Here is a 15,901-nt window from a genome sequence, read left to right as displayed (position 1 = left end):
TTAAGGGGGCGGGCTGTGAATGGAATTATTAGGTGGGGATATATGATGGTGTTGAAACTGGGTGGTAATATGGGCACAAGGAGTTTTATTATATTAATCTATACTTTTATAGATATTTAAAATTTTAAAAAAGCAAAAGAATGTCAAGGTTACAATCAATAAATGACACAGAGGGAGATATGTTGATAAAAGCCATGAAGTATTGTGGACAGAAATAACTTTTAAAATAAAGCAACAGAGAACCTATTAGTGGTGACTCAGAAAAAGTGGGATAGGGAAGAAGGGTCAGGGAAGGTGAGAACGATGGATAGCCAATGGGCACAAAAATTTTTTTTATAATTTTTATACATCATATATATATATATCATATTTTTAATATGATATATATTATACTGGTATTTTATATATATCCATTTAAATATACATAGTGTATATATATATATATATATATATATATATATACATACACATAATATATATACATAATAACATCAAACTGAAAACATTCATTATTATGCACAGTTTATTGCATGTCAATTATACTACAATAAAACTGTAAGAAATAAAAATAAAGTGATACTGATAAAAATGCAAGGAGTGGGACACCTGGGTGGCTCAGCTGGTTAAGCAGCTGCCTTCGGCTCAGGTCATGATCCCAGCGTCCTGGGATCGAGTCCCGCATCGGGCTCCTTGCTCAGCAGGAGCCTGCTTCTCCCTCTGCCTCTGCCTGCCATTCTGTCTGCCTGTGCTTGCTCTCTCTCCCTCTCTCTCTGACAAATAAATAAAATCTTAAAAAAAAAAAAAATGCAAGGAGAGTTTCTGGTCTGACATGTAATGAACTTTAAGTTGTGACTCTTGTCCTCACAAAAGCAACAAAAAAAAAGCTGAAGAAAGTAAAAAGCAACTCTCCTTAGATTCAGAGAACTGTCACAGGGCAAACCACTACCCTGAAAACTGGAGAGATGGGGTAGATACAGAGAATCTATCACAGTTTACTGGGAGCAGAGGCCTAGAAGCAGGAGACTGAAACCGTAGCCAGTATGGTAGGACACTTGAAATGTAACTGACAAATTACTGGAAGCTCAATATGAAGCAGTTTGAGAATCCAAAACTCTGGGGGAGGGAGGGAAGCAGTCTCAGAGGAGGCCTGCGTAAATTTTACCCTCAGAATCCTGCCAGATTACTGGGTGAAGACTAGAAAACAAGGAGGGGAAGTAACCATTCTGAAATATGCCCAGATCTCTTTGTTCTTCACACCTTGCCCTCAAAGGGAAAACTATTTCACCAGAGCTTAAGTTACTTAGGTTCTACCGAAACCTTTCCATCCTGGGGGAAAGGAAATGCTTAACTTTATTTAGTGCCCTCTCACCTTCCTGCCTTGCCTAAGGGGGAGTGGAAGCTAAGAAGCACTTGTATTCTTCACAGCCCAGGGACATAGGCTCACTAAAAGTCCAGGACCTAATCACAGGACTATAGTTCCTTATTACCACATCAATGGGCTCCTGTCTAATAACAGGATTACAGCTAAAAGCACTGCAAGCCTCAGATCCTGTTTAAGGATAAGTCTGTAGGGAAACACAAGACTACATGGAGACAAAAAAGATAATTTAGAAAAATGCTGCCTCTGAGAACACAGCTACCACAAACAGAAAATACAGTTATTAGAGTTATCCTAGCTAAACAGACATAAAACCTCATATCAAAGGCCTATCTGCCTCATTTCTGGCTTTCAACAAAATATTTCAAGGCATGCTAAAAGGCAGAAAAAGTCTGAATAGAGAAAGCAAGAATTGGTACCAGACTCAGATATGGCAGCAATGTTGGAATGATCAGACCAGAAATTTAAAGTAACTACAACTATGATAAATATGTTAAGAGCTCTCCTGGAAAAAGTAGACAACATGCAAAAACAGATGAATAAAAGCAGAGAGATGGACACACGAGAGTCAAACAGAAATGATAGAAATAAAATACTTTAATAGAAATGAAGAATGCCTGGACACAGCTGAGCAAAGAATCAGTGAGCTTGAAGATCAACGGTAACTTCCAAAACTGAAACACACAGGGAAAAGGTAATGAAAACAACAAAAATACCTAAAAATCTATATCTATGCATATCATATTCAATCAGCAGAAAACCAAAGACAAAGAGAAAACCCTGAAAGTAATCAGAGAAAACGAATGGGAGGGCACCTGGGTGGCTCAGTTGTTAAGCATCTGCCTTTGGCTTGGGTCATGATCCGGGGGTCCTGAGATGGAGGCTCATATCAGGCTCCCTGCTTGGCGGGAAACCTGTTTCTCCCTCTCCCACTCCCCCTGCTTGTGTGCCCTCTCTCTCTGTATCTCTCTCTGTCAAATAAATAAATAAAAAAATCTAAAAAAAAAAAAAAAAAGAATGGGAGAAAAGATGCCTAGGAATCCACATAAAGACTGATACAATTAAGAATGCTTATTTCTGGCTGAAGACTATGAACCAGTTGTGGTACCAATTTGCAAAGCTGTTTATTTTTTTCCTTTCGGAAATGCCCAGAAGCCTAGGTCTAGTACTGAACAAGGTAGGTAGCTGGACTAACCCAGGGCTGTAATTCTGCCAGGCATGCACAATGAAAGAAGAGTGCATTATGGGAGTTAAAAGCAATGGCAGGAGTGAGGCTCTGTATGGCAGCTAAAAGAGGAAGATAAAGGCAAGAAGTCAAGAGACTCATGGTCTTAAAGATGAACAGGTACAGTAAGGGGAGAGGGCTGGGAAAACAGGTTGTGGTCAGATTGCTGAATGGATGGCATTATAATTTCAAAACTGTAATAGTTCTAGTAGATAAGGTCCAGAGTATGGCCTGGGGTTTTCAGAACAGAGATGGAAGGAATTTGGGTGGGTCTGGTTTCTGACTTGAATAATTCTTTCCTCTCTCCACGAATCACACAGACTGTCTGCATCAGGTGGGAGCATACTGGCAGCAGAAGAGCTCTTCAACTCATAAATAACTCGAGTGGTAAAGAATATCACATTAGGTGCGTTTTCCCTCTTAGTCTCACACAGGGTCATACTTAATATAACACTTTCTGCTATGATCAAGTGGATCTAATGTCAATATGAAGAAGGCCCACTTTTTCATGAAATAATAAATAATTTTACAAGTGGGCACACATTTGATATATGGAAAACTGTGGAAGTATAGTATGCATTTGTTTCTTTTAGGTTGTCATAAAATTTTGATCTATGATATCAGTGGGGAAAGAAACTGATCTATGTGAAGGCAGTTCAACAGGATCTGAACTTCAAAAGAAAGTAATAAATGGATGAATGGAAGGCAGATGTGTTACCTGCAAAAAAGCCCAAAGGTGCTGGACTGTTAGCATAATCATTGTAAGAATAGCTCTGCATGCTGAATTTTAGGTACATGGCTTTCTAAATGATTATGTTCTCCCTGAAATTAAAATTGCTTTTATTTTAAGATAAAGAGAATGGGAGCATTATTGATCTTAGAAGTATAACCTGCCTTAATCATGCTGCCTTTCCTATTACCTTTTCTCCCAGCACTTGTGGGTAAAATGAGTGGATTCCATTTCAATGTTTCAAAGTTCTTTGCTTGACCATGTAATGAATATGGTCAATGAGAAAAAGGAGGAAGAGGAAACAGACCCTGACCTGGAAGAGGAACAAGGGTCTGAACATTTCATGGAATGGATAGACAATACCTGAATAACTGAATTAATTTTAGCCTCTGGTTAATTACATCTACACTTTAAAAATTTTTAAAAAACAGACATATTTTTTAGAGCAGTTTTAGATTCACAACAAAATTAAGTGGCAAGTTCCCCTACATCTTTTGCATTCCCCTCCCCATTGCCTCCCCCACTATACAACTATATTTTTATAATATGAAAGCAGATGGATTTGACCAGGCACTCACATTCTTTCATAATGGATGTGGGGATGCATTGTCTAGATGTTCTCTTCAGTACTGAGGTACTTATTCCCTGAGCTACTCTGAGTCACAGCTGGGTTCCTACCTGGAAACCCTTTTCATCCAAAGGAAGCTGATTCGTACCTATTATAAGTCTTTCCTGAGGACTACATGCATGCAGTGTCTGATTGATATGGGAATGCAAAAGCCTGACTCCTCTGCCTCTATTTGGGCCATCTCTGAAGGGCCATCCTACCTTCACAGCACCCCATGCATCACAGACCAACTTCTCCTGCCAATTCTTTCCTACTACTTCACAATTGTTGCTCCTGAGTTGAGTCTAAATTAAATCTCTGCATACAAATCTCTGGGTCAGGGTCTGTTTCCATATATCTTAAATATGTAATTTCCCAACCATACGCACAATATCGGTTATGTAGTGCTTAACTGGGGTAGTAAAAGTATGAGACTATTACCAGAATGTCTAGCTATGTGTTCTAGTTCCACTACTTAATAGCTCTATGACTTTGGGCAATTTAATTTCTCTCATCCTCAGTTTCCTCATCTTTACATGGGGGGTAATTCCTTATAAAACAAGGGTTACTATGAGGACCCAAGCAGGGATATATCAACATATGCATATGCACATACACACACACTCAAAATATAATGTAATATTCTTATTACTATTTACATGAACTGGCAATTTCAAAAACTAAGCCTAATTTATTTTTACACCTTATTTCACCAAAACATTCCATTAGATAGTATTAAGACTATACCAAAAAAATTCATTAATTGTTTACTATATGCTTGACTCTGTGCTACGTACCACGCATACAAAGATGAGAGCTTTCCTGACGCCAAGGGATTCCAGTCTAGTGTAGAGAGGCATTTAATATAAACAGAAGTGAGTTCAAGTATTATATATGCCAAAATGGCAATAGTGTACCCATAAACAATGGGAGGGGTGCTTATTTTTCCAAGCTATCAGAAAAGGCTTCATAAGGGAGGTGAACTTTGAGGTGAGAATATTTTAGGCAAGGTATTTTATTCTCAGTGAAGTTTCTTTGAGCATTGAAGGATATTTTAATCACTTCTAAATAATAATAATTTGAGTGTAACCTATAACAACTATTTTGTGTATACCTATTATACAGAGATTTTTCACAGAAAATTTTACAATTGAGAATTAAGTTTACTTACTGTTATCTTACGAGGACAGTCATTAGAACAAAGACCACTGAGAACTGTGGAAAAATAAGAAAAGGTGATTATTACTGTTACAACCTAAGCTTATATTTAAAGTGAACTCTAATTCCCCCCTCCCCCATAATCTATTAATGTGCTCTACTGAGTCATAATCACAGGCAAAAACCAATTCAAGTCCTTTAGATCTGGGTAAATCAAGTTTCTGTTGTTCACTTTACAATGATATTGTAAAAGCCTTTATTAAAAGTTAAGATGCTCCTGTTTTGTGAAATATATAGGTGAGATAATTAATTATAGTTATATCATGCCATACCTACTCTTGGTTGTATTTTCCAAGTCGTTAGCTAAATTCTAAGGATGACTTAGATTCTGACAGAGAAGTGCCAAATGCAAACCAATTAAAATGTGTACTGAGAAAAACACATTTAGCATTTTATATCTCAAATTAGACTTTTCCCACTTATCTAGTCAAAGTTTCTGGGTCAAAGATTTTGGGTACCCTTGCTAATTAACTTTATGGAGAACACAATTATGAAAGAATTGATGGGTTTATGACAAATACACAGAAGTAATTTAGTGACATGTTTATTCTATAATCACCAAAGGGGAAAAAAAAAAGGAAAAGGTTAGAATGTCTGAATATTATTTGTATAAGTAACATGAGTTTTGAAACACAGTTTTTTTTACCATCCCTTCATGTGATGTGCCACCTTTGAAGGAAGTTGACATTATGTACTATTAAGTATTCTATATGTTATACATTAAAGAGATGACTGACATTTGTGCTCAGTAAGCATGAATTATCTCAATAATAATTATAAATATTTGTTAACTCAAACATATCCATAGGAAAAAGGTATCTTACATTAATTTATATTCTATGAATGTGAAATGACAATCATAACAGAAATACTTAGGCTGGGCATATAAAGTATAGACAAAGTTTATAAAGTATATATAAAGTATATACAAAGACACAAAAAATAAGCATGACATACTTCATCACAAAGGAAGAAACCTGTTCATTTGCTATAGTACATTTACATGAACTACAATCTGAGGAAACACTGAAATAAATGTTTTACATTTGCAGAACAGTTTTCAGTGTTTAAGTTTCTTATCCCAGAACACTACCTGGTTCTCACTCTTTTATTATCCCAACTTTCTATGACCTAATTTCTCCTCCTTTGTTTCTCTTCCCTAAACTCCAGGTAGATATTGGTACTTTTTTTTTTCTTGTCATAAAATGATTTTCATAAACTTCATTTAAATCAGTATCTTTTTTTTAAAGAAGATTTTATTTATTTATTTGACAAGAGAGATCACAAGTAGGCAGAGAGGCAGGCAGAGAGAGAGGGGAAAGCAGGCTCCCTGCTGAGCAAAGAGCCTCATGCGGGGCTCTATCCTGGGACCCTGAGATCATGACCTGAGCCAAAGGCAGAGGCTTTAACCCACTGAGCCACCCAGCTACCCCTAAACCAGTATCTTGATGAACAGTAATTATTTTCTCACAAGTCTGTCTTTGTATTAGTATGTAAGCTCTGCATCATTTTATCCTTATTTTCTCAGGGCCTAACCCAATGTATTTGCTCAATAAGTACTTGTTGAAGGAGGAAAAAGATGGATTATTCAATAAATGGTACTGGATAATTGGGAATTATCCAGTATCTATTCCTGGAGGAAAATAAAGTTAGACTTCAACTCAACAGAAATATTACATTTGGCAAGGACACAAATAATATAAAGAACTCAACAGAAAGATTACCTAATTAAAAAATGGGCAAAGGATCTGAATAGGCATTTCTCCAAAGAAGATATAGAGATATACAAAGTCATGAAAAGATGTTCAGCATCATTAACAATCAGAGAAATGCAAACAAAAACCACAGTGCAATGCACATTTGGAATATCCAAGATGGGGAAGTAAACTGAATAAATGTCTGAAGGATGAGTAGAAATACATAAAATGTGAATATATATATATATATATATATATATATATATGACCATTATTTGGCTTTAAAAAGAAATCCTGTCACATGTTACAACATGGGTGAAACTTGAGGACTTTATGCTAAGTGAAACAAGCCAGTCACAAAAAGACAAATACTGTGTGACTCCATTTATATAAGGTAACTAAAGTCACATTCATAGAAACAAAAAGTAGCATAGTGGTTCCCACAGGTTAAGGGTGAGGAAAAGAGGGACGGTTGTTAAATGGGTATACGGTTTCAGATTTGCAAGATGAAAAAGTTCTGGAGATCTGTTTCACAACAATGTGAATATACTTAACATTACTGACTGCACATTTAAAAATGATTAAGGTGGTAAGTTTTATGTGTTTTTTTTTTAAACCACAATAAAAAATTGGTTAAGTTGGTAAAAAAAAAACCAAAAAAACAAAAAACCAAATGAAATAAACTCCCAAGATACCATTTCACACCTATTAGGATGGGTATAATAAAAAAGTCAGATAATAATCAATGTTGGTGAGGAGGCAGAGAAATGGGATCCCTCACACAATTCTGGTGGGGATGTAAAATGGTCCAGCTGCTTTGGAAAACAATCTGGCAATTCCTTAAAGGATAAACTAGAGTCCTCATTTAACCCAGCAATTCCATTCCTAGATATATCTCAAAGAGATATTAAAATAGAAAAATTAAAATATATGTCCACATGAAAGCTTGTACATTAATGTTCACAATAGTATTATTTGTAATAGCCAAAATTCATCAACTGATAAATGGAGAAAAAGGATGTGGTATATTCATATAATGGAATATTATTTGATAATTAAAAGGAATAAAGTATTGATAATGTTACATGGATGATCTTGAAAACATTATGGTATGTGAAAGAAGTCAGTCACAAAAGACCATACTTTATAGGATTCCATTTTTATGAAATGTCTGGGATAGGCAAATCTATGGACAAAGAGAATAGTGGGCCTAGGGCTGCGGTGAGTTGGAGCAGCAATAGGGGATTGAAGGTGATTACTAAAGGGCATGGGGTTTCTTCTGTGGTAATAAGCATTTCTAAAATGGATAGAGGTGTTGGTTGCAAAATTCTGTGAATACACTCAAAGCCACTGAAGTGGGTGAATAGTATGGTATGTGAATTACATCTTAAAGCTGTTACGCTACAAAAAAGACATAAACATTTAAAAACTAATGACAGGGGTGTAAACTTCCTTTTAAACATACATTACAAAACCATACTATTCCTCACATACAAAGAGCTTCTAGGTATGCATTCAAAGATGATAATCCAGTAGGAAATGAAGGATATCAAGAAGCAATATCCCAGAAAAGAAAATGCAAATAATCAAAACCATAAACAAAAACACTCAACCTCACCCGTCAGGGAAAAAAAATCAATTTTATACCTAACAGGCAAGAAATAAAAGGCCAAGAAAAATGTCTGTAGGAAAAAAAACAATAAAATCAAAGATAAATGACAAACTAGGAAGAATATTTGCAACACATGTAACAAAAGATTAACTTCCTTAATATATATTACAGTACATTTATAAATAAGACAGTGAAAAAACATAAGGACTGTTTGTAGAAATAAAAATACAAATGACTCTCAGACATATGAAAAGATGCTGAACTTTACGCGGTATAAGAAAAATGCAAAATAAAAGAGACAATACCTTTCACTTATGTGATTGGCAAAAATCAAAAAGTTTAACAACCCATTGGTTGGTGAAGGTGTTAGGAAATATACATTTTTATATACTATAGATGAAAGTATAAATCGATACAATTTCTATGAAGGGACATCTGTTAAAATAAAAAATATACTATAAAGTTTAAAATGAGGCAGAATTAATCTGTGGTGTTTGTTGGAAATAAAAACTGGTTATCTTTGGGTAAAGTGGGTTAGTAACTAACAGGGGAGCATGAGGAAGCTTCTGGTTGTTGGTTATATGTGTTTCTTGATCTGGCAATAATTACACAGGTACATTGTATTTTGTGAAATTAGGCCTGTGTACTTAGGTAGCTTTTCTATATGTATACTTCAGTAATTTTTTATTTAAAACATTCACATTATTTTTTACTAATTCTATTTTTAGAAATTTATCCACCAGGATATTCTCTGTGGCATTATTTATAATGACAATAACGAGGGATTGAAATAGCCTTGGTATCTATTTAAAAGAACTCATTATGTTGTAACCATAGTTAAAATAATGAGGCAGCTCTAGATTATATTGCTGTGGTATACTCTCCAAGATATGTTGTTAAGTGAAGAAAGCAGAGCCTAGAACAACCATTTATGTAAAATAAAAGTATATACACATATATGTTTGTACATACATAAAGTATCTTGGAGAGACACAAAGAAGTTGTCTTGGGAAAAGGAATTAGACCAAGGAGATGGGGAAAGAGACTGACTTTTCACCACTTACTCTTGTATTTTTTTCATCATTTGCATGTATTACTTAAAAACCAAATTTATTAATGAAATAAAAATTTAGAGCTCTCAGATTAATAGGTACTAAACTGGACAGTGTCATATGCTGGCGGGAATGTAAATACCTATAGCTTTTGGGAATGGTAATTTGGTAATTTGATATTATTTATTAATATTAAAAACCCAGCCCCTCAACTCACTTAATTTCATGTCCATGAAATATTGGAAACCAGCTACGTATCTACATATCTTCTAGAGAAAATACTAGATAAACTGTGGAACATGTACAGTATTATGGAATGACATGGAGCTATTGAAAGAATGAAGGAGGACATCTGGGCTCTTTCTATATTCTGACTATTGTGGACATTGCTGCTATGAAGATCAGTGTGCACGTACTCCTTCAAATCACTATGTCTGTATCCCTTGGATAATAAAAAAATGAGATCTTGCCATTTGCAATGACATGGGTGGAACTAGAGGTTATTATGCTATGGGAAATAATTTAGTCAGAGAAAGACAAATACCATATGATTTCACTCATATGTGGATTTTAAGAAACAAAACATGAACATAGGGGAAGGGAAAATTAAAAAAGACAAAATCAGAGAGGGAGACAAGCAGAAACTTAACTCTAGGAAACTGCTGGAGGGGTGGTGGGATGGGGTAACTGGGTGATGGGCATTAAGGAGGGCATTTGATGTAATGAGCACTGGGTGTTATATGCAACTGATGAATCATTAAATTCTACCTCTGGAACTAAATAAAATAAGTTCCTCCTTCACTCCCCTAATGAAAGAGACCTGTAAGTAATGACTTGAAAGAGTGTTTATGCTCTCTTGGTGAGATAAAAAAACAAGATGCAGGCAAAAATGTTTAGTAAGATTCTGTTTACAAATATACATGTTGGATGAATCTCACAGACATAATGCTGAGATAAAGAACGCAGAGGCATAGGGTGTAATACTATATGCTTGCTTTTATATGACATTCAAAATAGGGAAAATGAATCTGTGGTGACCGAGATCGTAACAATGGATATACTTTTGCAGGGAGTGTTGACTGGGTTGGGGGACCTTCTGGGGTACTGCAAATATTTCATCTTGATCTAGGTGTGGCTAGAAGGGGGTATATCTATATAAAATTTCACCAGGCTGTGAATTTCACCTGTGTAAAATTTCACCAAGCTCTCTTCCTCTGTACACCCACCACTGTAACTGTTCTTCTCACGTCACACCTACACATCAAGGTGGTCACCCTGGATCTGACCTTTTCATTATGTACATCCATTTTCTTCCCTCTGAACACTGCTATAAAATTTATCTTCTTCATTCACACAGTTATGTGAACAAACGATCAATCTGATGAAAAATGTAAGGAGTAAGTGTGATCGTTTTATGTGTCAACTTGACTTGACCATGGGGTGCCCAGGTAATTGGCCAAAAATTATTCTAAGTATTTCTGTGTGAGCAGTTTTGGATGAGATTAATATTTATTTATTTATTTTTTATTTATTTTTATTTTTTTTATTTATTTGACAGAGATCACAAGTAGGCAGAGAGGCAGGCAGAGAGAGAGAGAGAGAGAGAAGCAGGCTCCCAGCTGAGCAGAGAGCCCGATGTGGGACTCGATCCCAGGACCCTGGGACCATGACCTGAGCAGAGGCTTTAACCCACTTTAACCCACTTTAACCCACTGAGCCACCCAGGCGCCCCAGAGATTATTTAATTGGTAAAACGAGTAAAAAAGATCGCTCTTCATAATGTGGATGGGTGCCATCCAATCAGCTGAAGGCCTGAATAGAACAAAAGTCTGACCCTTTCCCAAGTTAAGAATTCGCTGGCCAGATGGACTATACACTAAAACATCAGGTTTTTCTGCCTGACAAACTCTCTCCCTCCCTCCCTCCTCCCTACCTCTGTATGTACGTGTGTGTGTGTGTGTGTGTGTGTGTGATATATATATACAAAATTGGTTCTGTTTCTCTGAAGAACGCCGACTAATACAGTAAGTTTCTGCAATTATTAGATTGCTGACAATCATCCCTTTGCCACAGATGCCCATTCATCAGTGGATACCATCAACATTTTTACTGAAGCGGAATTAATTTCTCCTTCTTACTATCTGCTCATTCTGTATTCTGTGATCATGGCCTTAACCTGTAATGTTGTGCCACTAGCCATTTTGGTCGTTCCATCTTTCTGGAACTAGGTTCTCTCTTACCATTTTCACAGAAGCCTTCTATGATCTTAATAATCTTATAGTACATATAATTCAAGTACAAAGCACTTTTCACTCTTCTTTAGCTATATTACATGCAAACATCTTCCTCTTTCAAATAGACAGATTCCTTTTAGCAATAAATGCTTGTTATGTAAATGGTGGTTTCCAAAACCACCTTCACACACACACACGTGCATGTACACACACACATGTGCATGTGCACACACATTTTGTAACAGCTTTCAGATATAATTCACATTTTGAGATAGCATTCACCCATTTACAGTGTCCTATTCAGTGGTTTTTAGGGTACTTCCAGAGTTGTGCAACCATAACCATAATCACTTTTCATCACTTCTAACAAGAAACCCTGTACCCTTTAGCTATTAGGCCCTAGTCCTCCTATTCCCACCCTCAACCTAAAGCAACCGCTATAATCATCTATTCTGTCTACTTACTTCTCTGAATATTTTGAGGATATTAGAGAAAAAATTCAAAAATGTAGAAAAGTAAAAATCACTTGTGATTCAACCATCCAGATATTCTTACCAATTTGTTGTAAGATATCACACTGTCATAGACTGAATGTGTCCCCGCAAAGTTCATAGATTGAAGTTCTAACCTTTGTGCTGCCATATTTGGAGATGGGGCCTCTAAGGAAAAATTAAGGTTAAATGAGTTTTTAAGGGTGGAGCATTAATCTGATGGGATTAGTGACCTATTAAGATGAGACATGAGAGGGGCGCCTGGGTAGCTCAGTGGGTTAAAGCCTCTGCCTTCCGCTCAGGTCATGATCCCAGGGTCCTAGGATCGAGCCCTGCATCGGGCTCTCTGCTCCTTGGGGAGCCTGCTTCCTCCTCTCTGCCTGCCTCTCTGACTACTTGTGATCTCTGTCTGTCAAATAAATAAATAAAATCTTAAAAAAAAAAAAAAAGATGAGACACGAGAGAGTTGCTCTCTTGCTGCTCTCTCTCTCTCACTCACTGCACGCACAAAGTGGAGGTCATGTGAGCACCCAAAGAGATGGAGGCCACCTATAAACCAAGAGAAGAGGCCTCAGAATGAAACCTACTTTGCTGGCACCTCAATCTTGGAATTCCCAGGCTCCAGACTATGAGAACCAAATTTCTCTTGTTTAAGCTGCCCAGCCCATATATGGAACTTTGGTATGGCAGCCTGAGTAGACTAATACACAAACTTAAAAAAATTTACATATATGAAGACATGCTACTCATAATTTTGTAAGCTTTTTGGTTGACATAGTCCAATCTTTTCCTACATTATTAAATATGCTTCTATCACATAACTACATGGTATTCTACTGTATGTGTGGATAGATATATGGATAAAAATAAACACCCATTCTTGGGGTGCCTGGGTGGCTCAGTCAGTTAAGCATCTGCCTTTGGCTCAGGTCATGAATCCAGGGACTGAGCTCCCTGCTCTGGTGGGAAGTGTTTCTCCCTCTGCCCCTCCACCTCTCTTCTTCTCTTTCGCATGTGCACGCATAAGATCATAAATAAATAGATATATAAAATATACACCCATTCTTATTAGGACATTTAAGTTCTCCTCCACTCTGTAATCTAACTTTGTCTTCTTTTAAAAACACCACTGGGGAGATCATCCTTACAGATATAGTATATTATACACAAATCTTTGGCACATCCCTGATAATTTTCTTGGGATAACCACAGAATTAGAATTGTTTCTGAGTGTAATCTTAAAGCTTTTGGTGTATATACTGAAATTATCCTTCAGAAAGGTTATCAGGTGTCTTTTTAGTAAACATTCATTGAGCTGGTAAGTGCCAAACTCTGAATAGGAATTTGCTTTCATATATGCTCTTCCTTAATCCTCACAGAAAGATTGGGAGATACCTTTAGTTGACCCCCACAATCTTCTTCTTCTTCTTTTTTTTTTTTTTACAGAAAAGGACAATGACGCTTGGGCCAGTACATCACTCAAGGTCACAAAACAAATGGAGCTCTTATGAAAGAACACGTGGCTACTAGACACTAACTCATTTGAAAAACACATTATCCTACTTTTATGGGAGATGGAAAAATCGATGAAGCAGTGGATTATTTTATTTTCTGTACAAGATAAATTGTCTGTGTCTTGTTTAGCATAGTTTGAGAGTATTTACTCAAAATTATATAATAGTGTGTTTCATTTTGTATATAGCAAGCTAAAAATTTTGTTCTTGTATCTATTTTTGTTTTTTAAAGATTTCCTTTGTCAAATTTAAATTTTCATATTATAGCAATAGGATCAAGATAAGATTTAAATATATCATACCTATATACATATCATACACGTTATACATATGAAACATACATATGTCTTATAAGAGGAGATATCTACACAATACAATAGAATACGCATCTCCTTGTTTTCTGCAAGCATAGTTGCAAGAAGGAATCATAATAATCCTTGCGCCTATTTAATATTCTGGTTGATAATATTGTTTAATTAGGAATTCAGAACTCCTAAATACTATTATGAAGGTTAATCTTTTCTTAGCCTGAAATTATTATTTCATCAACAGAACAACCCTATTTTTTCCAGTGACGTCTACTTAGTAACTGCAGCAGGTAGGGCAGACTTAGACTGTATGGTTTCTGGGCTCTACTAGCTCTGTATATTTGACATGAGGTAGAAAAAAATATCTTTAGCTACTTTCAGTAATTATATTGTTTTCTCAAAGAATACTATAGAAGAATGGAATTTCACTTTTAGCTTTGGCTTTATCACAAATCCCTGTTTCCCTTTAAGTTTCCAATCATGAAAAAGGGACACACCTACTCACATACACACTTCTATCTTCTTCCTCTCTTGAGTTAATAAAATAAAAAAAAAGTCTGAAAAACATTAGGTTTCTTCAAATGTACAGGCTATATCAGGAAAATTTTTATTTTTATTTCCCTACTATATTATTCTGTATATTAATGTGACAGGCTCATCAGTACAGTTTAAATCATAACTTAATAAAATTACATACAACTTCAAAAAGAAAGGAAGAACTAAATTAAATGCTGAGAAACACAATCGAGCATACATTTAATATTTGTATTTGTAGTTCATCTTGTTATTAATAAGGGTTTTTTTGTTAGTTTCTGTTCATATCAAAATATACCAAGTTTACAGGTCACGAACGTTCATCAAGAATAAATTCCAAGGGACGCCTGGATGGCTCAGTTGGTTGGGCAGCTCCCTTCGGTTCAGGTCATGATCCCAGCATCTTGGGATCAGGTCCCACATCAGACTCCTTGCTCGGCTGGGAGCCTGCTTCTCCCTCTGCCTCTGCCTGCTGTGCTGCCTGCCTGTACTCTCTCTCTCTCTCTGACAAATAAATAAATAAATAAAATCTTAAAAGAAAAAAGAATAAATCCCCAAATGATTATTTAACACCAACACTGGCTAAAATCCATAAGATCTGCTCCTTTCAGGCATCCTATTCATATAGTACAGGAAATGTCATCAAGTGTGTAAGCCAGTGCAAAGTGTGGGCATGGGCGAATTACTTCACTTCTCTGTTTCACAGTTTTAGAAAAATCTTAATAATACTATGGTTGGATAAAATCATTTTCAAGGGTTATAAAAATTTCCATATCCTAAGATTCCAAATTGGTATCTATCTTGCTAGTAGATAGTTTCAGGTGCTTAACATCCTGTCCCAGCACAGATGGAAGTGGTTTGGTTTTAGACTCTGCTTTGTTTATGTTTGCTCACATATGTCAGAAATGCATAGCAGAACCAGGAGTATAACTCATTTTGTAAGATAATATTCTGTTTTCTCTTTCCCTGATATGCAAGATCCTACTATTTTAAAAAGTTATAGATTCTAATGTGTTTCACTAAAAGTGATCATATATAGGTACTATTATATGAGACAATCCATGTAAAACACTTGGCAGAGGGCCTGGCATGTGATAAAAAGCATATATTGGCAGTTGCTGTTTGTTTGTTTTTAAAGATTTTATTTATTTATTTGACAGAGAGAGAGATCACAAGTAGGCAGAGAGGCAGGCAGAGAGAGAGGAGGGGAAGCAGGCTCCCCGCTGAGCAGAGAGGGGATTTGGGGCTCGATCCTAGGACCCTGGGATCATGACCTGAGCCGAAGGCAGAGACTTTAACCC

The 15,901-nt window shown here is 36.1% G+C and overlaps 1 protein-coding gene across 1 annotated transcript in view; it reads right to left on the bottom strand.

Moving 5' to 3' along the window:
• The window catches only part of ITFG1 (integrin alpha FG-GAP repeat containing 1), a 311,563-nt gene that overhangs the window by 64,086 nt on the left and 231,576 nt on the right, over positions 1-15,901 (bottom strand). The window contains exon 13 of the mRNA XM_047712521.1: positions 5,112-5,155. Coding sequence (XP_047568477.1) covers positions 5,112-5,155 — 44 coding nt within the window. The remainder of the gene's footprint in view (positions 1-5,111; positions 5,156-15,901) is intronic.

The sequence above is a fragment of the Lutra lutra genome, chromosome 17 (genome assembly GCF_902655055.1).
Source record: "Lutra lutra chromosome 17, mLutLut1.2, whole genome shotgun sequence".
In the NCBI taxonomy this organism is placed as follows: Eukaryota; Metazoa; Chordata; class Mammalia; order Carnivora; family Mustelidae; genus Lutra; species Lutra lutra.
The sequence above is the reverse complement of the archived record's forward strand: the minus strand, read 5'-3'. Positions and strand labels throughout refer to the sequence as shown.